At 43.3% G+C, this 17,500-nt stretch overlaps 1 protein-coding gene across 3 annotated transcripts in view; it reads right to left on the minus strand.

Moving 5' to 3' along the window:
• LOC139758026 (nephrin-like) overlaps positions 1 to 17,500 on the minus strand; it is a 238,177-nt gene that overhangs the window by 70,006 nt on the left and 150,671 nt on the right. For all 3 annotated transcript variants that reach the window (XM_071679033.1, XM_071679032.1, XM_071679031.1), the window contains exon 4: positions 1,853 to 2,049. In XM_071679033.1, the coding sequence (XP_071535134.1) occupies positions 1,853 to 2,049 (197 nt within the window). The remainder of the gene's footprint in view (positions 1 to 1,852; positions 2,050 to 17,500) is intronic.

Here is a 17,500-nt window from a genome sequence, read left to right on the forward strand (position 1 = left end):
GAGAGAGAGAGAGAGAGAGAGAGAGAGAGAGAGAGAGAGAGAGAGAGAGAGAGAGAGAGAGAGAGAGAGAGAGAGAGAGAGAGAGAGAGAGAGAGAGAGAGAGAGAGAGAGAGAGAGAGAGAGAGAGAGAGGAGAGAGAGAGAGAGAGAGAGAGAGAGAGAGAGAGAGAGAGAGAGAGAGAGAGAGAGAGAGAGAGAGAGAGAGAGAGAGAGAGAGAGAGAGAGAGAGAGAGAGAGAGAGAGCTGGAGTGTGTGTGCAACACCTACATTAATTCCAAGGTAAAAGAACCATTTGAATCTAATCGACAACATACTCCAATAACGAAAGCACCGTTCCCTTCTCTCTCTCTCTCTCTCTCTCTCTCTCTCTCTCTCTCTCTCTCTCTCTCTCTCTCTCTTTCTTCTTAATTCGAAACAGTTTCACTGGATTTCGAACAGTTTGAACACTGGCTGAGCGGTTCGTTTCATCCCCCTACGACCTTCTGCAGTGTCACTGTGTGTCTTCTTTGCTGAGATAGGAAGATAGGGGACAGGCAGGCGGGAGAATAGGACGGGAAGAAGAATGGAAGCAAATGAGGATAGGAAGAGAGAGAGAGGAGAGTTGAGGGTTGATAAGAATGGAAATGGAGAATAGAACGAAGGAAAAATACAGAGAGTGTATATAACGAAGAATGGGATGGAGAGATAACGATACGAGATGCTTGTAAAATATGATCTTTTGATATTCACTTGGTGTAAGACCCGACACCAAATTGGTTCAGTTTATACGTATATATTTTTCATCACCTATTCTTATTTTTTTTCAAGGTTCTAACTACCCCTGAATCTAATACAGTCAGCCCTGGGCAAAGTGGGGGATCCTGTCTGTACCCTTGCTGTATCTTAAAGCTGTCCTGTGGTACGAAACTAGGTAAGCTGATTCGTAAAAAAAAGGAATATAATCCAACCCTATTCATCTGTCTCGTCCCTGCTGTTTACATGGCTGTAGATCCTAACCTAATGTTTACTCTATGGATTCCAGAGCCTTCACATAGCTGTTCTGGTGCTTTGAATGATCCTCTTATTTACAACCAATATAATTGCTATATATATATATATATATATATATATATATATAATATAGGGTCAGTGAACACACTGGAATAAGGTCTCTATTGCTGTCATGAACGTCAACACAATAGACTCATTCGGCTGGAAACGAAAGGATTATTTCCAGTCACCAGGTGACCATTAACCAGATGGAGATGAAGAAAATTCTCAAATTAATGAGGATGATAATCCCGTTACAGGTCGTTGGGTCTTTTGTTGTCTGCTAATTTTCTGTGTTCGTGTGTACTGTGTGTGTGTGTGTGTGTGTGTGTGTGTGTGTGTGTGTGTGTGTGTGTGTGTGTGTGTGTGTGTGTGTGTGTGTGTCTGGTCTCTCTCTCTCTCTGAAATTTAGTTTCTATCATTCTCTCTCTCTCTCTCTCTCTCTCTCTCTCTCTCTCTCTCTCTCTCTCTCTCTCTCTTACCTGGCTATCACGTGCAACTCTCATGTTGTACTCCCTTGTACTTCCCTGTACACCCTTGTACTTTCTTGCACTCCCCTGTGCTTTCCTGAACATTTTTGTACTTGCATGTACTTCCCTGTACTCCTTTGTACTTACAAGCAATACTTTGTGCTCCCTGCACTTCCTTGTACTCTGCTGTACTTCCATGTACTCCCCTGTACTCCTCTGTACTTTTTTGTACTCCTCTGTACTCCCTTGTACCTCCATGTATCCCCTGTACTCACCATATACTCCCATGTACTCCCCTGTACCTCCATGTATCCCCTGCACTCACCTGTACTCCCATGTACTCTCTCCACTCACCTATAACCGTGAGGTTGACGACTGTGTTTAGGGTGGGCGAGGAGAGGAAGTCGACCCTGCAGGTGTACACGGCTTGATCCTTCGCCAGGACAGGACTCAGGATGAGCTTGGCAGGATTTGTGGAGGTTTCGAAGGATCCCCGGCCGGAGAGGACCTCGTCTGGCTGGTAGAGACCATTGGTGCCCCGGGCGTCGTAGCTGTTGTGAGGGAGAGAAAGAGAGAGATGAGAGAGAGAGAGAGAGAGAGAGAGAGAGAGAGAGAGAGAGAGAGAGAGAGAGAGAGAGAGAGAGAGAGAGAGAGAGAGAGAGAGAGAGAGAGAGAGAGAGAGAGAGAGAGAGAGAGAGAGAGAGAGAGAGAGAGAGAGAGAGAGAGAGAGAGAGAGAGAGGAAACCTCTGTCTCTCACAGACGAAAAAGATGACAATCATGAAAGAAAAATACATACATACATACATACATACGAACGGTATTGTCAACATAGAAAAAAAAACTGCAACAAGAACAACAACAACAGCTCCCCCACAATTCATATGTACACGTAGGGATAAAAACATAATCCCTCCTCATCCACAACACCTCCACAACACCCCACAACACCTCCACAACACCCCACAACACCTCCACAACACCCCACAACACCACAACACCCCACAACACCTCCACAACACCCCACAACCCCCAGTCTTCTAGGAACCGAGCCGGACACCTAAGGCGTTGTTGTGTGGCTGTGAGGACGAAAGAAAGAAAGAAAGAAAGGCTGGGGGGGGGGGGGGGGGAAGGAACTTCCAATGCATCGATAAAGATGTCGAACAGAATGTTCAGATAATGAGGAGGAAAATGAGGGGAGGAGGTGGGAGGTGGCTGGGACGCCGCCCGTCGAGTGAATGTGAGAGTGAGCGAGGGTTTCCCTCTGTCGAACAATGGCAGACAGATTGGAGAGAGAGGAGTGTGGCTTTCCATAAACCTGGACCACTGGATTGGTGGGGCGTCGCTGGAAAGAGGCTATCAGGGATGTGTGTCTGAGAGAGAGAGAGAGAGAGAGAGAGAGAGAGAGAGAGAGAGAGAGAGAGAGAGAGAGAGAGAGAGAGAGAGAGAGAGAGAGAGAGAGAGAGAGAGAGAGAGAGAGAGAGGAATCCAGAAAAAGAAATAAAGAAAAAGGGATCAATAGATGTACAGAAAGAAATAAAAGTTCGAGAAAAGAAAACGAAAGAGAGATAGAAATAGGGACAGAGACGACACAGAAGGAGAAAACGGAACGAGAAACATAGGTACACAAACGTAGAAAATGACAGGACCAACAGACACAGAAAACGGGGGAATAAGCCCTTTCACCCAAAAGAAGCGTTGAGGAGCCCTTTTACCCCGACAGTCCGAGTAGGATTTACGGAAACTGTTTCCGCCAGGGACAGCCTTCCAGAGAGACACTTTACATCGAAATTTTCCAGTCTCTTGGTAAATTAAAGCTTTCCTTAGGCGATATTAGTGAGACAATGCCTGAGCCTAAACGTCCCCAGAGCTCATGTATTCCAGACATTCCTGGAGTCGGTGTTTTCCGAATCTATCGCGTTCTTCAAGTCGTGTATTTCAGACGCAATACGCTCCAGTAGTCGCTGATTCTAAATCTATTGCGTTCCAGAGTAAAGTGTATTTCAAATTCAGGGACTTCGTGAGTATCTTTATTTCTTAAGCAATCAGTTCCATACTTCATGCCTTCCAGGTCCAGTGTGTTTAGGACTTCATGCCTTCCAGGTCCAGTGTGTTTAGGACTTCATGCCTTCCAGGTCTAGTGTGTTTAGGACTTCATGCCTTCCAGGTCTAGTGTGTTTAGGACTTCATGCCTTCCAGGTCTAGTGTGTTTAGGACTTCATGCCTTCCAGGTCTAGTGTGTTTAGGACTTCATGCCTTCCAGGTCTAGTGTGTTTAGGACTTCATGCCTTCCAGGTCCAGTGTGTTTAGGACTTCATGCCTTCCAGGTCTAGTGTGTTTAGGACTTCATGCCTTCCAGGTCTAGTGTGTTTAGGACTTCATGCCTTCCAGGTCTAGTGTGTTTAGGACTTCATGCCTTCCAGGTCCAGTGTGTTTAGGACTTCATGCCTTCCAGGTCTAGTGTGTTTAGGACTTCATGCCTTCCAGGTCTAGTGTGTTTAGGACTTCATGCCTTCCAGGTCTAGTGTGTTTAGGACTTCATGCCTTCCAGGTCTGATGTGTTCAGGACTCTATGCCTTCCAGATGTAGTGCATTCCAGGTGTCGTTCATTTCACATCTAGCGTACGTTCCAGATGTCATACACTCGACATCCAGTGTGTTCCGGATATTACACGCTCTCCATATCCAATGCGTTGCAGACAAATCTCTTACCAATTGCAGTGTGTTCCAGATATCTTTGTTCTGATGTATATATATATATTGTGCTTGTGATGTCTTTCTCTCCATACACAGTGTGTTCCAGATAACTTTCTCTTTCATACCCAGTGCGTGCCAGGCATCCACATCAAATACGTTCTGCGATGACCAGTGCTTTCCAGTTATATATATATTTTTCCATACACAATGTATTCCAGGGATTCTGTACTAGAGATGCAGTATGATGCAGAACTCCCGTACTTCAGATTCATTGCCATATGCTATGTGCTCGATGTATTGCGTCCTGGAAGATGTACCATCCAGATGTGGATAGGTTCCAGACTTCACTTTATACTCCAGTATGATCCAGAATTCGTGTGCTCCAAGAAAGAGGGCGAATTAGAATTCGTTCATAGTGGCCACAGATGAAGTCTTATTTCTCACCTCATCTTGTCTCTGTAGCTTCTGATTTTTCCCTCGGCTCTCTCTTAGGCAGATGGAGGGTGGGGGGAATGGGTGTCATTTGGAAGGAATTCAAAGAGAAGGAGAGCGAGCGAGGCCTGTCCATCTTTCTTTCTTCTTTATAGGCAAAGAACGCCTCCATGGAGGGGGAGAGAGAGAGAGAGAGAGAGAGAGAGAGAGAGAGAGAGAGAGAGAGAGAGAGAGAGAGAGAGAGAGAGAGAGAGAGAGAGAGAGAGAGAGAGAGAGAGAGAGAGAGAGAGACGGCTGTAGAGGAAATCTTGGCTCTCATACAAGTGCAGAAGCCCAATCGTTCCAGTGCTTTCCAGAGTTTGTTGCGTATGCCAGATAAAGTGGGTTCCAGAGTCCGCGAATCCTAGGTCAAATAGATTCCAGAATCAGCGAATTCTAAATCAAGTGAGGGTTCAGAATCAGCGAATTCCAGACCAGGCGGGTTTCACCGTCCGCGATTTCCAGTCTGACTGTGTTCCAGACCTCTTACTTCAAGAAACATCATGCACTCTTACCTTAACCTTAGCAAACCTAACCTAAATTCTGTGAAGCTCGCGCGTCCTAGATCCACAGTATTCCAGTCATGTTTTCAAAACACATTTGATCCATTACCAACACTTCGCGAAGATGTGTTCCAGGGTCGGTGTATTTCATATCAACCAAGTTTCAGAGACCTAATAAAGGAGTAAGTCACAGTGTTTTATTGACAATTATGTTCCAGAGCCTTTGTATTTCAGAACCACTGTATTCAAGAAACACTGTATTTCATGAGAAATTTGCTCAAGACGCACCGTTCCAGAACAGCTGCGTTCCAGAACAGTTGTGGTCCAGAGCAGAAGTGCTACATTTCAGAAATACTATAAATCACAACAACGCGTTTTTGAAATGCTTTATCTCAAAGCCACTGTATTTCAGGATCAGTGTTCTAGAACCACTCTATTCCAGAACCATTTCGCACCAGAGCCAATATGTTCAACAACCATTGTGTTATAAAACCGTTGCGTTCCACAGTATCTATGCCACAACAAAGCGTTCCAAATTCCATGTGTTCAAGGGCCATTATACACCAGAGCCAGTGTGATAAAAACAGATACATCCAGATGCCACGCGTGCCATACGTTTCACTCCAGAACTGATGTTTTTGAGTATTTCCATCATACAGTTCTCACTGTATTCCAGAAGCCCCTCCTCCTGTGTGTTCCAGTTCCTATGTTTCCAAGCATGCAGGCGAATGTGTGGGGGGAAAAAGGAAGCGGAAAGGAATGGATGACGTTCCGGGTATGACTTCACAAGAGAACGCCTCCCTCACCATCATTGACAAGGGTGACCAGAAGGGAATTCATGGTTGGTTTTGATGGCGTCTCAGAAGATTCGCGTAGGGCGAGGGACTTCGAGAATCCCAAGCGCAGTGTATCGAGAAGGTAAGATCCAAGACGTCTGCAAAATTCTTCTTGAATGATGAGGAGACGGGCATCCTAGAGAGAGAGAGAGAGAGAGAGAGAGAGAGAGAGAGAGAGAGAGAGAGAGAGAGAGAGAGAGAGAGAGAGAGAGAGAGAGAGAGAGAGAGAGAGAGAGAGAGAGAGAGAGAGAGAACTGTATATTCCCTACTGGTCGGCCAACGACGCTAACCTCTGTATTTCGCTCGTAATGTGCATAAGGACGAAGGTGTTCGTCCAGCCTGGCTCTCTCTCTCTCTCTCTCTCTCTCTCTCTCTCTCGTTCTTTTTTTTTGGGGTGGCGGGGAGGTTGGGGGGAGCAAGACTAAGAGGAGACGGAGGTGGTCGGCTTCGGACTGACTCTGGTCGCATTCCGCCGAAATTGGTCGGACCTGATTTGATAGCCTGGTCGTCAGAGGCGGCGGGAGCGGCGGCGGCGGAGGAGGAGGAAGCAGAGGAGGAGGAGGAGGGAGGGAGGGAAGCGAGAGGCTTTGATCCAAATCAAATGACTTGGGAGGCTGCAAAGTGGTGAATCATCCGCGGTTAAACAGAAGACCAAAGAGTCGATTGATTTCCTCCCGGTGCGCCCATGGCCGGCCAGGAATATCTTAGGATGATGATTAAGTCATTTCGTCATCCAGGTATTTCCGGGTGCAGGCTACGATGTGGGTCTGTCATGGTCAGGACTGAAACGCCCTTGAGCACGACGGTACGACCCTTGAGCACGATGGTACGACCCTTGAGCACGATGGTACGACCCTTGCATATGATGACCTACCCTTTGACTTCACCTCTAATGGCGCCTATATTACGATCTCTGCCACCCCTTTCTATAATACCCCTTCATCATTACGATCTCTTTCATAACATAACCTACAACCTCCTTCTATAATATCACATCTACAACAACATCGCCCTCGAAACACCTCTTCCATCATTCCATTTCCATCCCTTTCCATCACGCTTCCTTGACAATGCCCCTTCCCATTATCTCCCTTCTTCCATAACCCCCTCTACAAAAACCACTTCCTGCCATACCACACCTCAGCACAATGCTCTCCACCACTCCGCCGACAGAGCGCCACAATGAACAAATGCTAACACCAACTTTCCAGTGCCATTCCTTATTCCATCTCGGGGATTATCATAATCCTCCACCCTTTCCAAATCCCCCTCTTTACCTCCTTGAGTTCCAGGGTTGCAATATTAATCCATCCGTTAATCTAGTTGGAACAGCTGCTGGAAATGGGGGCTGGAAATGGGACTGGAAAAACATGTAGTGTGGTGAGGATTTTTCTTTCGCCCTGGTGAGGCGAATGGGCACCACGAGAGACATTAACGGACGTGGAAATAATGTGTGATAGGCGAGAGATCATAGCGAGAGACGTTAGAGATTTCTAAGAAAGTCCGGAGGATGGTAAGAGAGAGAGAGAGAGAGAGAGAGAGAGAGAGAGAGAGAGAGAGAGAGAGAGAGAGAGAGAGAGAGAGAGAGAGAGAGAGAGAGAGAGAGAGAAATACCAAGAGGTGTCTGGAAACTGGAAGAGACATCAGGAGGCGTTCAAGGGCAGTAGAAACGACTCACAGTTTAAAGTGAGAGATAAGAAGAGATGATAAGAAAGTGAAGAAAGAACGTACTTCAAGGAAACGAGAGTTTCAGACGCTTTACGAGAGACTGAGAGGTTCCATGAGAGAATTTGAGCACACACACACACACACACACACACACACACACACACACACACGACGCCTCCTCATAAATTGCGTATATTGTCGCACGTTTGCAAAGATCCCGGCGTAATTTACGCTCTCTGCCTTGCGTTGCGGCTTCTGATGGCGTTATCATAACAGACACATTTTGTTCTTCCACAGGTCCTTCTGGCGTGCCAGCTCCCTCACAGGGACTCATAATGGTCTGCAACCCTGGACCAGAGTGTGATTACTTATCTGTAATCACTTATTTGTAATTACTTATTTGTTATTACTTATTTGTAATTACTTATTTGCACAGTGTAGGGGGTGGGAGAGGGGAAAGAGGAGAACCGTATGTTTATAAAGAGTACCGGGTGTGTGTGTGTGTGTGTGTGTGTGTGTGCTTGCGCGTGCGCGTGAGCCAGGACGTGTTGGTTGCCCTCAACTCACGCATTCGTCATATTCCAAAACACACGAATCACCTGACCTCGAATCACTTCCGCATACATCAAAAAAAAAAAACCCAAAAGAAAAACCCTAACACAGAGCCTAAAATCCGACTATCCACCTCCACGATATATAAGATTACCATCGCCAGAAAATGCCTGTACCTTATTAAAAAGAAAAATTGCAATTTAATTTACAAAACACGGAAAGTTAAATTTGTTTCCAAACTGAAGGACTAGGTGGTGCATAATTTTGCATAGACCTGGTTAATTAGTTAGAGTGGCATCCTGAAGTTAATGACATATAAAAAAAATATATATATGTATATCACACGCGATGAGCGATCCCATTTCTAGATATATGTGGCAGTTGGCCACTCTGATCGTCCATTGATTTGCTGATTGGCTACCAAAACTCCCAGCGTTCAAACTATTCTGATCACCTGTTGGATCATTTCAAATCCAAAATGCCGAAGATAGTAATATATATATATATATATATATATATATATATATATATATATATATATATATATATATATATAGAAGAAAACGTTATTATTTTTTACGATATGAAAACATGCCATTTAATCCTTACGAAATGTTTACCCAATTTTCATAAGAATTTTTTTTCTCTGCTACAAATCGCGTTAACTAAATTAGTGTTTATTCTGCCTCACTGTTATCAAAGGGAGCTGAGATCCTGTTTGCCTTCCTTGGGTCGTAAGTGCTGGATTATTCTGCGCAAGCATCTCACAGCTTCACTGTTTCTGGGGATTGCTTTCAGTCTCCGAAGCAGGGCACACACACACACACACACACACTCACACACACACACACAGAGGCATGTTAGCGGTGAAAGAGAGAAGAGACGATGATAAAAAGAGAGATGTGTGAAACCAAACATTCTTTCAGATTATATTTAATTCTTGTGTGTTCTACGTGTTCATTCATATCCTTCATTGTTCATCTTCACGTGTTCATTCATATCCTTCTTTGTTCATCTTCGTGTGTTCTACGTGTTCATTCTTCGCTGTTATTCATTTCTCTTATTCTTCTTTATTTTCTCTGTTTATTCATTATATATTTTTTTTCTCCTCATTATTGCGACACTTCCCACTCAACGTCTTCCAGACTCACAGTTTTGAGATATCTTCAAAGTCTTTTTTCTCACACAACTGTCTTTTGACCCGGCCTTAATCTCCCTTGATTCTTAATCTTCCTTGATCCTTAATCTCCCTTGATCCTTGCTTTGTCCTTTTCTTTAATCTTTTTAAATTTCTTTTTTTTCCCTCCCTTCATATAATCCCCCTTTAATTCTTCTGTCATCACTTTCTTAATTCTTCTTCTCCCCCCTTCTCCACCCCATTTAATATCTCTGAATTATTATTTCCTCCCTCATTTTAATCTCCCTTAATATTCATGTACTCCCTCTAATTTGAATCTTTTCCCTCTTATTAATCTCGCTTCTATTTTCCTCGAATGTCTCCTCTCTCTCTCTCTCTCTCTCTCTCTCTCTCTCTCTCTCTCTCTCTCTCTCTATATATATATATATATATATATATATATATATATGTGTGTGTGTGTGTGTGTGTGTGTGTGTGTGTGTGTGTGTGTGTGTGTGTGTGTGTATACTCATCAATACACAAGAAAGACGTTGTGCAATCCAGCAAAACTGATATATTGTAAGTCAAACAAAATGTTCGAACACTGAGCACGTGTGTGTGTGTGTGTGTGTGTGTGTGTGTGTGTGTGTGTGTGTGTGTATAACGTCCCCACGGAAGCAATCGCTCATTCAAACAACACAAAATACAGAGGTTTCGGTTTTCACGACACTGCCCCCCCCCCCCCCCCCCCCCCCCCCCCCCCCCCCCCCCACCACCCCACCCCCTCAAAAAAAAGAAAAAAAAAGAAAAAAAAAGTACTTTGAAAATGGGGAGGAGAGCAATTCATGCGAGTCCAATAACATGGGGAAACATGGCTGACGAGAGGGGAAAAAAAAAGAGAAAAAAAAAAGAAAAAAAAGAGGATGCCGGTTGGGAACAAGTACCACCGCAGGAAATAGAATTTTCGCCTTTACTGCTGGCGAACGGGACACTGTGGCCAAGAACGATGTAACCAACAGCTTTAGAAGAAAGATATAGATGACGTCATCTGTCCGTCCGAACGTCTGTCCGTTCGTCCATTCGTCCGTCCGATCGTCTGTCTGTCCGTTCGTCCATCCGTCCGTCCGTCCGACCGTCTGTCTGTTCGTCCGGCCGGCAGTCTGACCGTCTGTCCGTTCGTCCATCCGTCCGTCCGTCCGACCGACCGCCGGTCCGTCCGTTCGTCCGTCCGCCCGTCCGTGCTTCCGTCCGTCCGGACGTACTGTCCATCCTTCCGTCTGCACGAGCAACTGTCCGCCCGTCTGTCCGTCTATTCGTTCGCCCTGATCGTCCGTCCGTCCGTTCCCCGTCCATCAAATTATCGTTTCGCGCGATAACTTGACTAATGATAATCGGATTTCGATAATTTCTGACGGATGACGTATCAGTGCCAATACCTCAAACCAAGTCGAAAATAACTGAAATGCGACAATTCGTTCAAACGAAAACAATAAAAAAAAGAAATCGTTTACAGTTTGATAGAAAACGAGGATTGGGTAATTACCCCTTTGTTTACGCGATAACTTGAATAATCATCATCGAATTTTCATAGATTTTCCGAGAAATTAGTTGAAAAATCTCTATCTTGGATGTGTTTAAAATTGGATATGACCAGACGAACGTAACGATGATTTACAACCTAATAAGTGTCTACTGGTCATTAGAACTGAGGAGGGGGTATGTGACCTGGTGCTGTTGCGAACCATGTGTGGCTCAGTGGATCAAAGTCTCCTCAAAACAGGAGTTCGAACCCAGCCTCTGACCCCAGTTTCAACTATTCTTTTGGACTAGGTCGTTTGCACACGTTTCCCCAGCATGAGGATAAGAATACATTTGTACCTGATGAGTTTTATCACATCAATTACTTCATTAACAGTGAAGTTTAATTAGGGGAGATCATCCTTAAGGGACATTTTCAGTTTGGTCACACATTATCTGTGATAGAAACAGGTTATTATCAACTCACACGAGCTGTCAGGCAAACTGTGTGTGTGTGTGAGAGAGAGAGAGAGAGAGAGAGAGAGAGAGAGAGAGAGAGAGAGAGAGAGAGAGAGAGAGAGAAAAATGTTGCATCCCTCCCCCACCCTCTCCTCTGAGAAATTGCCCGAGTCCATTTGTTAACCGGCCATCAAGTCAGCCAATAGCCGACGCCCTTCCTCTGCTAGGTGATTTATCATTGGCTGTCCTCAGGAAGAAGAGACTCTCATGGATGTAATCTAAAGCACCCCCAGGTCTCATCGCTCGTTCCTTCATCACACGCACACACACACACACACACACACACACACACACACACACACACACACCTATCTGTCTTTCTATCTATCTATCTATACTTATATCTGTATCTATCTATCTAATCTATCTATCTATCTATCTATCTATCTATCTATCTATCTATCTATATATATATATATATATATATATATATATATATATAGTCTAGTTTAACACTTCACATGTGCATTTGTATTCTTGCATTTCGGTACGAGTAATCACACACCTGTGTGTATATATTTTCCAGGACAGCGGTAAATGTGAGGCGAGGGAGCTGTTTTAGGACCATTAACCCACTTGCTTAATTCTCACCTGCAAGCAATAGAACCCACCACCACGGGAGGATGTAAATATCTTGGGTCAGGAGGGTCTGGGGCCCCCCCTAAACTAAACCCCATCACCCCTCCCTTTTTTTTTTCCTTCTGTGGAGGACATAATGTTTCTCCAGTGGTAATAACAGCTCACCTCACTGTAAGAACGAACGGGTAGAAAGGGAGTTTTGTGCGTGAGAGAGAGAGAGAGAGAGAGAGAGAGAGAGAGAGAGAGAGAGAGAGAGAGAGAGAGAGAGAGAGAGAGAGAGAGAGAGAGAGAGAGAGAGAGAGAGAGAGAGAGACGTACGGACACACACAGACACACACAGACACACAGACACACACACACACACACAATGGAAGACGATAATATGATAAGAAAAATAATGCTCAAGGGATCATAACCTGAGGGACATGTTTGTAAAACGCTGACAAAAAGGATTTCAATTTCCTGACCTTAGTGTGGCGGCATGGAGATGCGGAGGAAGGCATGAGGAGTGGGGGATCAAAGTCTCTTCAAGAAGGAAGCTTTGATGAAAATCCTTTTGGTCAAAAAGGTTTTACAGCTTCGGAGGCATGGAGGAATATTGGTAGTCAGGAGGAAGAAAACGGAGGGAGGGAGGGGCGCCTCCTCCGTGTCATAACTTGCATGACCCTTCCCCTCCTCTTCCCTCCTCTTCCCTCCTCTTCCCTCCACCAGGCCCGAGTCATATAACTCGCATGACAACTAAGAGGGAGATAGATAGATGGATAGGAGAGGATGGTCACGTGACGGGAGAGAGAGAGAGAGAGAGAGAGAGAGAGAGAGAGAGAGAGAGAGAGAGAGAGAGAGAGAGAGAGAGAGAGAGAGAGAGAGAGAGAGAGAGAGAGAGACCTCACGTGAAATTTAGAATAAAAAGAGGTGAGAAAGTTACTTAAGTAAAGAACAAAGAGGGGGAAAAAAAGGTAGTTCTCTTTTTTTTTTAAGTAGAAAGGACGAAAAAAAGTTGTCTTTTTTTTTTTTTGAAATGGAGAGGACTTGTCTCCTTTCAACCTGAACACTGCGAGAATAATAATCTTCAACGGATGAATGACTAGGAATTCACCACGGGAGTTCCAAGTGAAGGATAGGAGCCTTTCAGAACGCCACCTACTTCCTTCCGTCCATCCTTACTCTCGCTCCGACCAACGACCCAGACCTGAAATTGAATTTCACAAGACCCACCACGGGGGCCAGGATGTTTCCAGGAGCTGTGTACTCCTCTTAGAGTATCTGGAAGATTAGATTTTCGTACGAGGAGAGGCACAAAGATATACGGGGAGACGGGGTCATCCGGAGATGTAAAGGAATAAGGCATGATCCTTCGAGTCACTTGATATGTACCAATAAGAGACGAGTATCGTTGACCCCAAGACTGTATATACAAACTCGCACAAGAAGGAACATGAAAAAAGTAGACTTTCACAATTGCGAATCCAGGAAAAATGTTTCATTCTTCTTTTACAGACGAGACACCCAATGAGGGTGGAGAACGAAGCAGTTTCGTACAGGGGGTTCGTCTAGACGCTCAGTGAGAGTGAAGCATGAAGCAGTTGCGACAGTCTTCTCCCCCCCTAAAAGGAGAGTGAAGCATGAAGGTGTTTCGAAGAACCTCTCAGACTCCGCCTTTCTGAAGCCTTCAGATGCCAATTAGTCATCCGTGATGTGTGTAGCTCCTGAACACAGAACTTCGAGACATTTTCCTTAGTTACCAAGACCTCCCGGCCATATCGTTAATTAGTGAAGTGTATTTATATACGAGAAGGCTACGGTGCGACGTCAACTGAAATGGATATATATGTGTGTGTGTGATGTGTCAAACAGAGTATTATACGTGAGTGAACCTCAGCGACTTAACAGCAGTTACTCTAGTCCCTTATTGCTCTCATTTTTTTTCCTCTTTCCCTTTCCTGCTGTTCCTGACGACTATACAAGATCCTACATCCTGTGACCTCTGGAAAGCCCTTTGGAATCCTATCAGCGATGGTTGTTCAACGTGGGCAACGGTTTATAGGATTTGATTTACCAGGATTTTCTGCATCGTGTCCGGAAGGAGACATCTGGCAACTTAATTTCCCAAGGGTACCAACATCTACGAATAATACAAGACTTAATTGTCATACCTACTTTGCCATAAATCAAAAGAATCCCTTGTATCATTTAAAATCATTAATCTGTCTGTTGTAATTAGAATTATAGTGCAACAGAAAGAAGAAATGCTTTAGAAGAAAACTGTGGCCATGTTTGAGAGAGTGGCAAGCCTGGCGTATCACAATGTCAACAGTGGGACAGGCTAAGATGGCTTCTTATTCAACCCAAACATCGTATCCAGGAACATCGAGGTCAAATGGCGCCCCCGCGACTCATGGTGAGGCAAATGATCTTCTTTAATCTTTCATCTCCTCACCAAAATGGATTACTTATTTCTCCCAGCGTGTGAGGAGGGTGTTTTCCAGGGTTTTATAACCTTTCATGCCACACATCCTTCTCTCTCAAGACGAAAAGAGGAAGGCGTTTTGATATCTTGGAAATGTCGCAAAAGAAAAAGAAAAAAAAAAAATTTCCGTATATCCCTTTCATAGTCGTATGGAAGGATTGGTGACTGTAGTCACTATGTACTAAATACTAGAGGCCATAACATGATATTAATGAGAGGATGGAAAGAAGTACGTCACTATTGTAAAAATGATGAATAAATGGCATAGAGTGATGAAGAATATAGTGGACTGTATATATATAAAATTTAAAGAATTGTTAGATGGGAGATATAGTTCAAGGCCCCCCCTTTCCCCCAGTGTAAAACCCCCCTCTCAGAACAGAACAAGCAGGTAAATTACATAGTTACGTAAAAACGCCATTTCAGAGCGATCTCGCGGGTTTGGAGAACCTTCTTGCAGCGTTGAGGAAAAAAAAAAAAGAAAAAAAAGAAGTACGAAAGAAAAAGGGAAGGAAAAAGTTTCTACCTCGTCCCAGCAAAAAATGAACAAAAGAGAAAAATGAAAAGAAGTTCCTATCCCTTTCTCAAAAGAGGATCTGATGCTGAATTTGCACTTAATAATTTTCACCCAAGTTCTTAGATAAAATAGAAAATTATTGTCCGGATATAATTCATATCTCTCCAAAGTTTCCAGCCCTCTGAATCATATCACTTGGTTTGATCTGTTTCAAATGGGAAGACATTCTTGTCTTTTTTTTTTTTGCAACAGTAGAAGACAAAAAAAGGGCTATTTCTAATTACCAGTAAAATTATAGATGAAGCTAATGACTGATATAGCAGACGATGCTAACGATAAGAAGCTATAGCTGTGTACAGATTTCTAATAACTACATATATCAATATATTGACTGTAAACAGAGACGCATCGAAACTCTTATGCGTTTGATTTCCTGCCTCTCTCTCTCTCTCTCTCTCTCTCTCTCTCTCTCTCTCTCTCTCTCTCTCTCTCTCTCTCTCTCTCTCTCTCTCTCTCTCTCTCTCTCTCTCTCTCTCTCTCTCTCTCTCGCTCTCTCTCTCTCTCTCTCTCTCCTGAGCAGACTTATAAGGTTGTTGCCCTCTGCATCATCCATCAAGCATGACACATTATATGATATCCCTCACAAGCAAAGTCGTCTGTGAGCGATCCTGTGATCTGAGAGGATCTCTGAAAGGTTACTGGATGTAGAGGAAGTATGACCTGGAAAGGTCACGAGAGGTCAAATGGTAAGGGGGAAAGAGTAGAGGTGCAGAGTCGGGTGGGTGGGTGGTGGTCGAGGAGAGAGATAAAGAGAGAGAGAGAGAGAGAGAGAGAGAGAGAGAGAGAGAGAGAGAGAGAGAGAGAGAGAGAGTCATGTGAGGCATCGATTCTCGCCCATGTAGGTTACATCTGGAGAGGTCATCTGATAAAGGCAGGGAGGAAGTGCAAATGTAAGGTTAGGAAAGGTGCCATTGACTCGTGATGTGTGCGTGTGTCTCTGTCTGGCAGGAGGGCAGAGCTGATGAGAGAGAGAGAGAGAGAGAGAGAGAGAGAGAGAGAGAGAGAGAGAGAGAGAGAGAGAGAGAGAGAGAGAGAGAGAGAGAACTTTCTACCACTTTTTCCTCTCTCTCTCTCTCTCTCTCTCTCTCTCTCTCTCTCTCTCTTCTCTCTCTCTCTCTCCCTCTCTCTCTCTCCTCAAGGTAGTCATGATACGCAACATAACTTGAACATTAATACTGTCTTCATATCTTCCGGTTTTCTCATTTCTCCTCGGGCTTTTGAAACTCAAGATGCCTGTGTTGTCCTCGAGTTTCACTTCCCCCCAGGTTCTGTTTCACACTGAGTTTTGAAGACTTGACATTTCTGTGTAATGTTGCTGTTTCATTTTATTTTGTTTCCCCTCTGCACTCGGAGTGAAGCTTAGAGTTTCCGTGGAGTGATACAGTTTCATCTTCCCTGCTCCTTTTTCCCAAGGGCTTGAAACTGTGTTTCTTATGTGGCAATACTGTTTCATTTTCCTGCTTTTCTTGGATTTGAAACATGATTTTCTGTGAATTGGTTTTGAAATCGTCGATAAACTATGTTTCCCTGAAACTGCCTTTTCGTCTACAAATTTGGTTGTGATGATATATATATATATATATATATATATATATATATATATATATATATATATATATATATATATATATATATATATATATATATATATTACTTACAACTTGCATAGGAATTACATTCAAGGTTATCAAAGACACTCAACTTCTCTTCATAGGTTTAATGGTCTTGTGTGGCAATTATGTCACTGCAATCTTCTTTATGGAGTAATCACCCATTAGGGTCGTGCACTATGTTTGCATGCGGAAGTAGTTGCATGCTTGTTTGAAATCACTTCTTAAAAGGGATTATAGTCATCAGATAAAATTCTATGAAGGAGTAACGTCACCATTATATATATATATATATATATATATATATATATATATATATATATATATATATATATATATATATATATATATTATCATTATTATACTTTGTTGCTGTCTCCCGCGTTAGCGAGGTAGCGCAAGGAAACTAAGATAATTAGGCACAAATTACGTATAAACTCGTATGTCAGACGTTTCCCAGAAAAGTAATAGTTACATTAGCAGTGAATCATGGCCTAGGGTGTTCATTGATTTCATTAATCATCGGAAATCCTTTAAACACTGCTATCATTTTGGCCATAACGTTCTGGATTACTGGACAAGAATATATCAATATATATATTAAGGCATGTTTGGAAATAATTATATTAATATATATTAAGGCATGTTTGGAAATAATTATATTAATATATATTAAGGCATGTTTGGAAATGATTATATCATTATTACCTTTATCTTTATCTATATTTTTTTCTTCCTCAGATATATTGTTTACCTTCATGCAGACAGAGATTGATATGTACATTATATATATACTTGATCATATATTAATCCAAATATCGCAAAGAAAGATTATTTCCTCGTAAGGATTTAGATATTTTTAGATATTTACGTAAGCTTAATTATACTTT

The sequence above is a fragment of the Panulirus ornatus genome, chromosome 29, assembly GCF_036320965.1.
Source record: "Panulirus ornatus isolate Po-2019 chromosome 29, ASM3632096v1, whole genome shotgun sequence".
Taxonomy (NCBI): domain Eukaryota; kingdom Metazoa; phylum Arthropoda; class Malacostraca; order Decapoda; family Palinuridae; genus Panulirus; species Panulirus ornatus.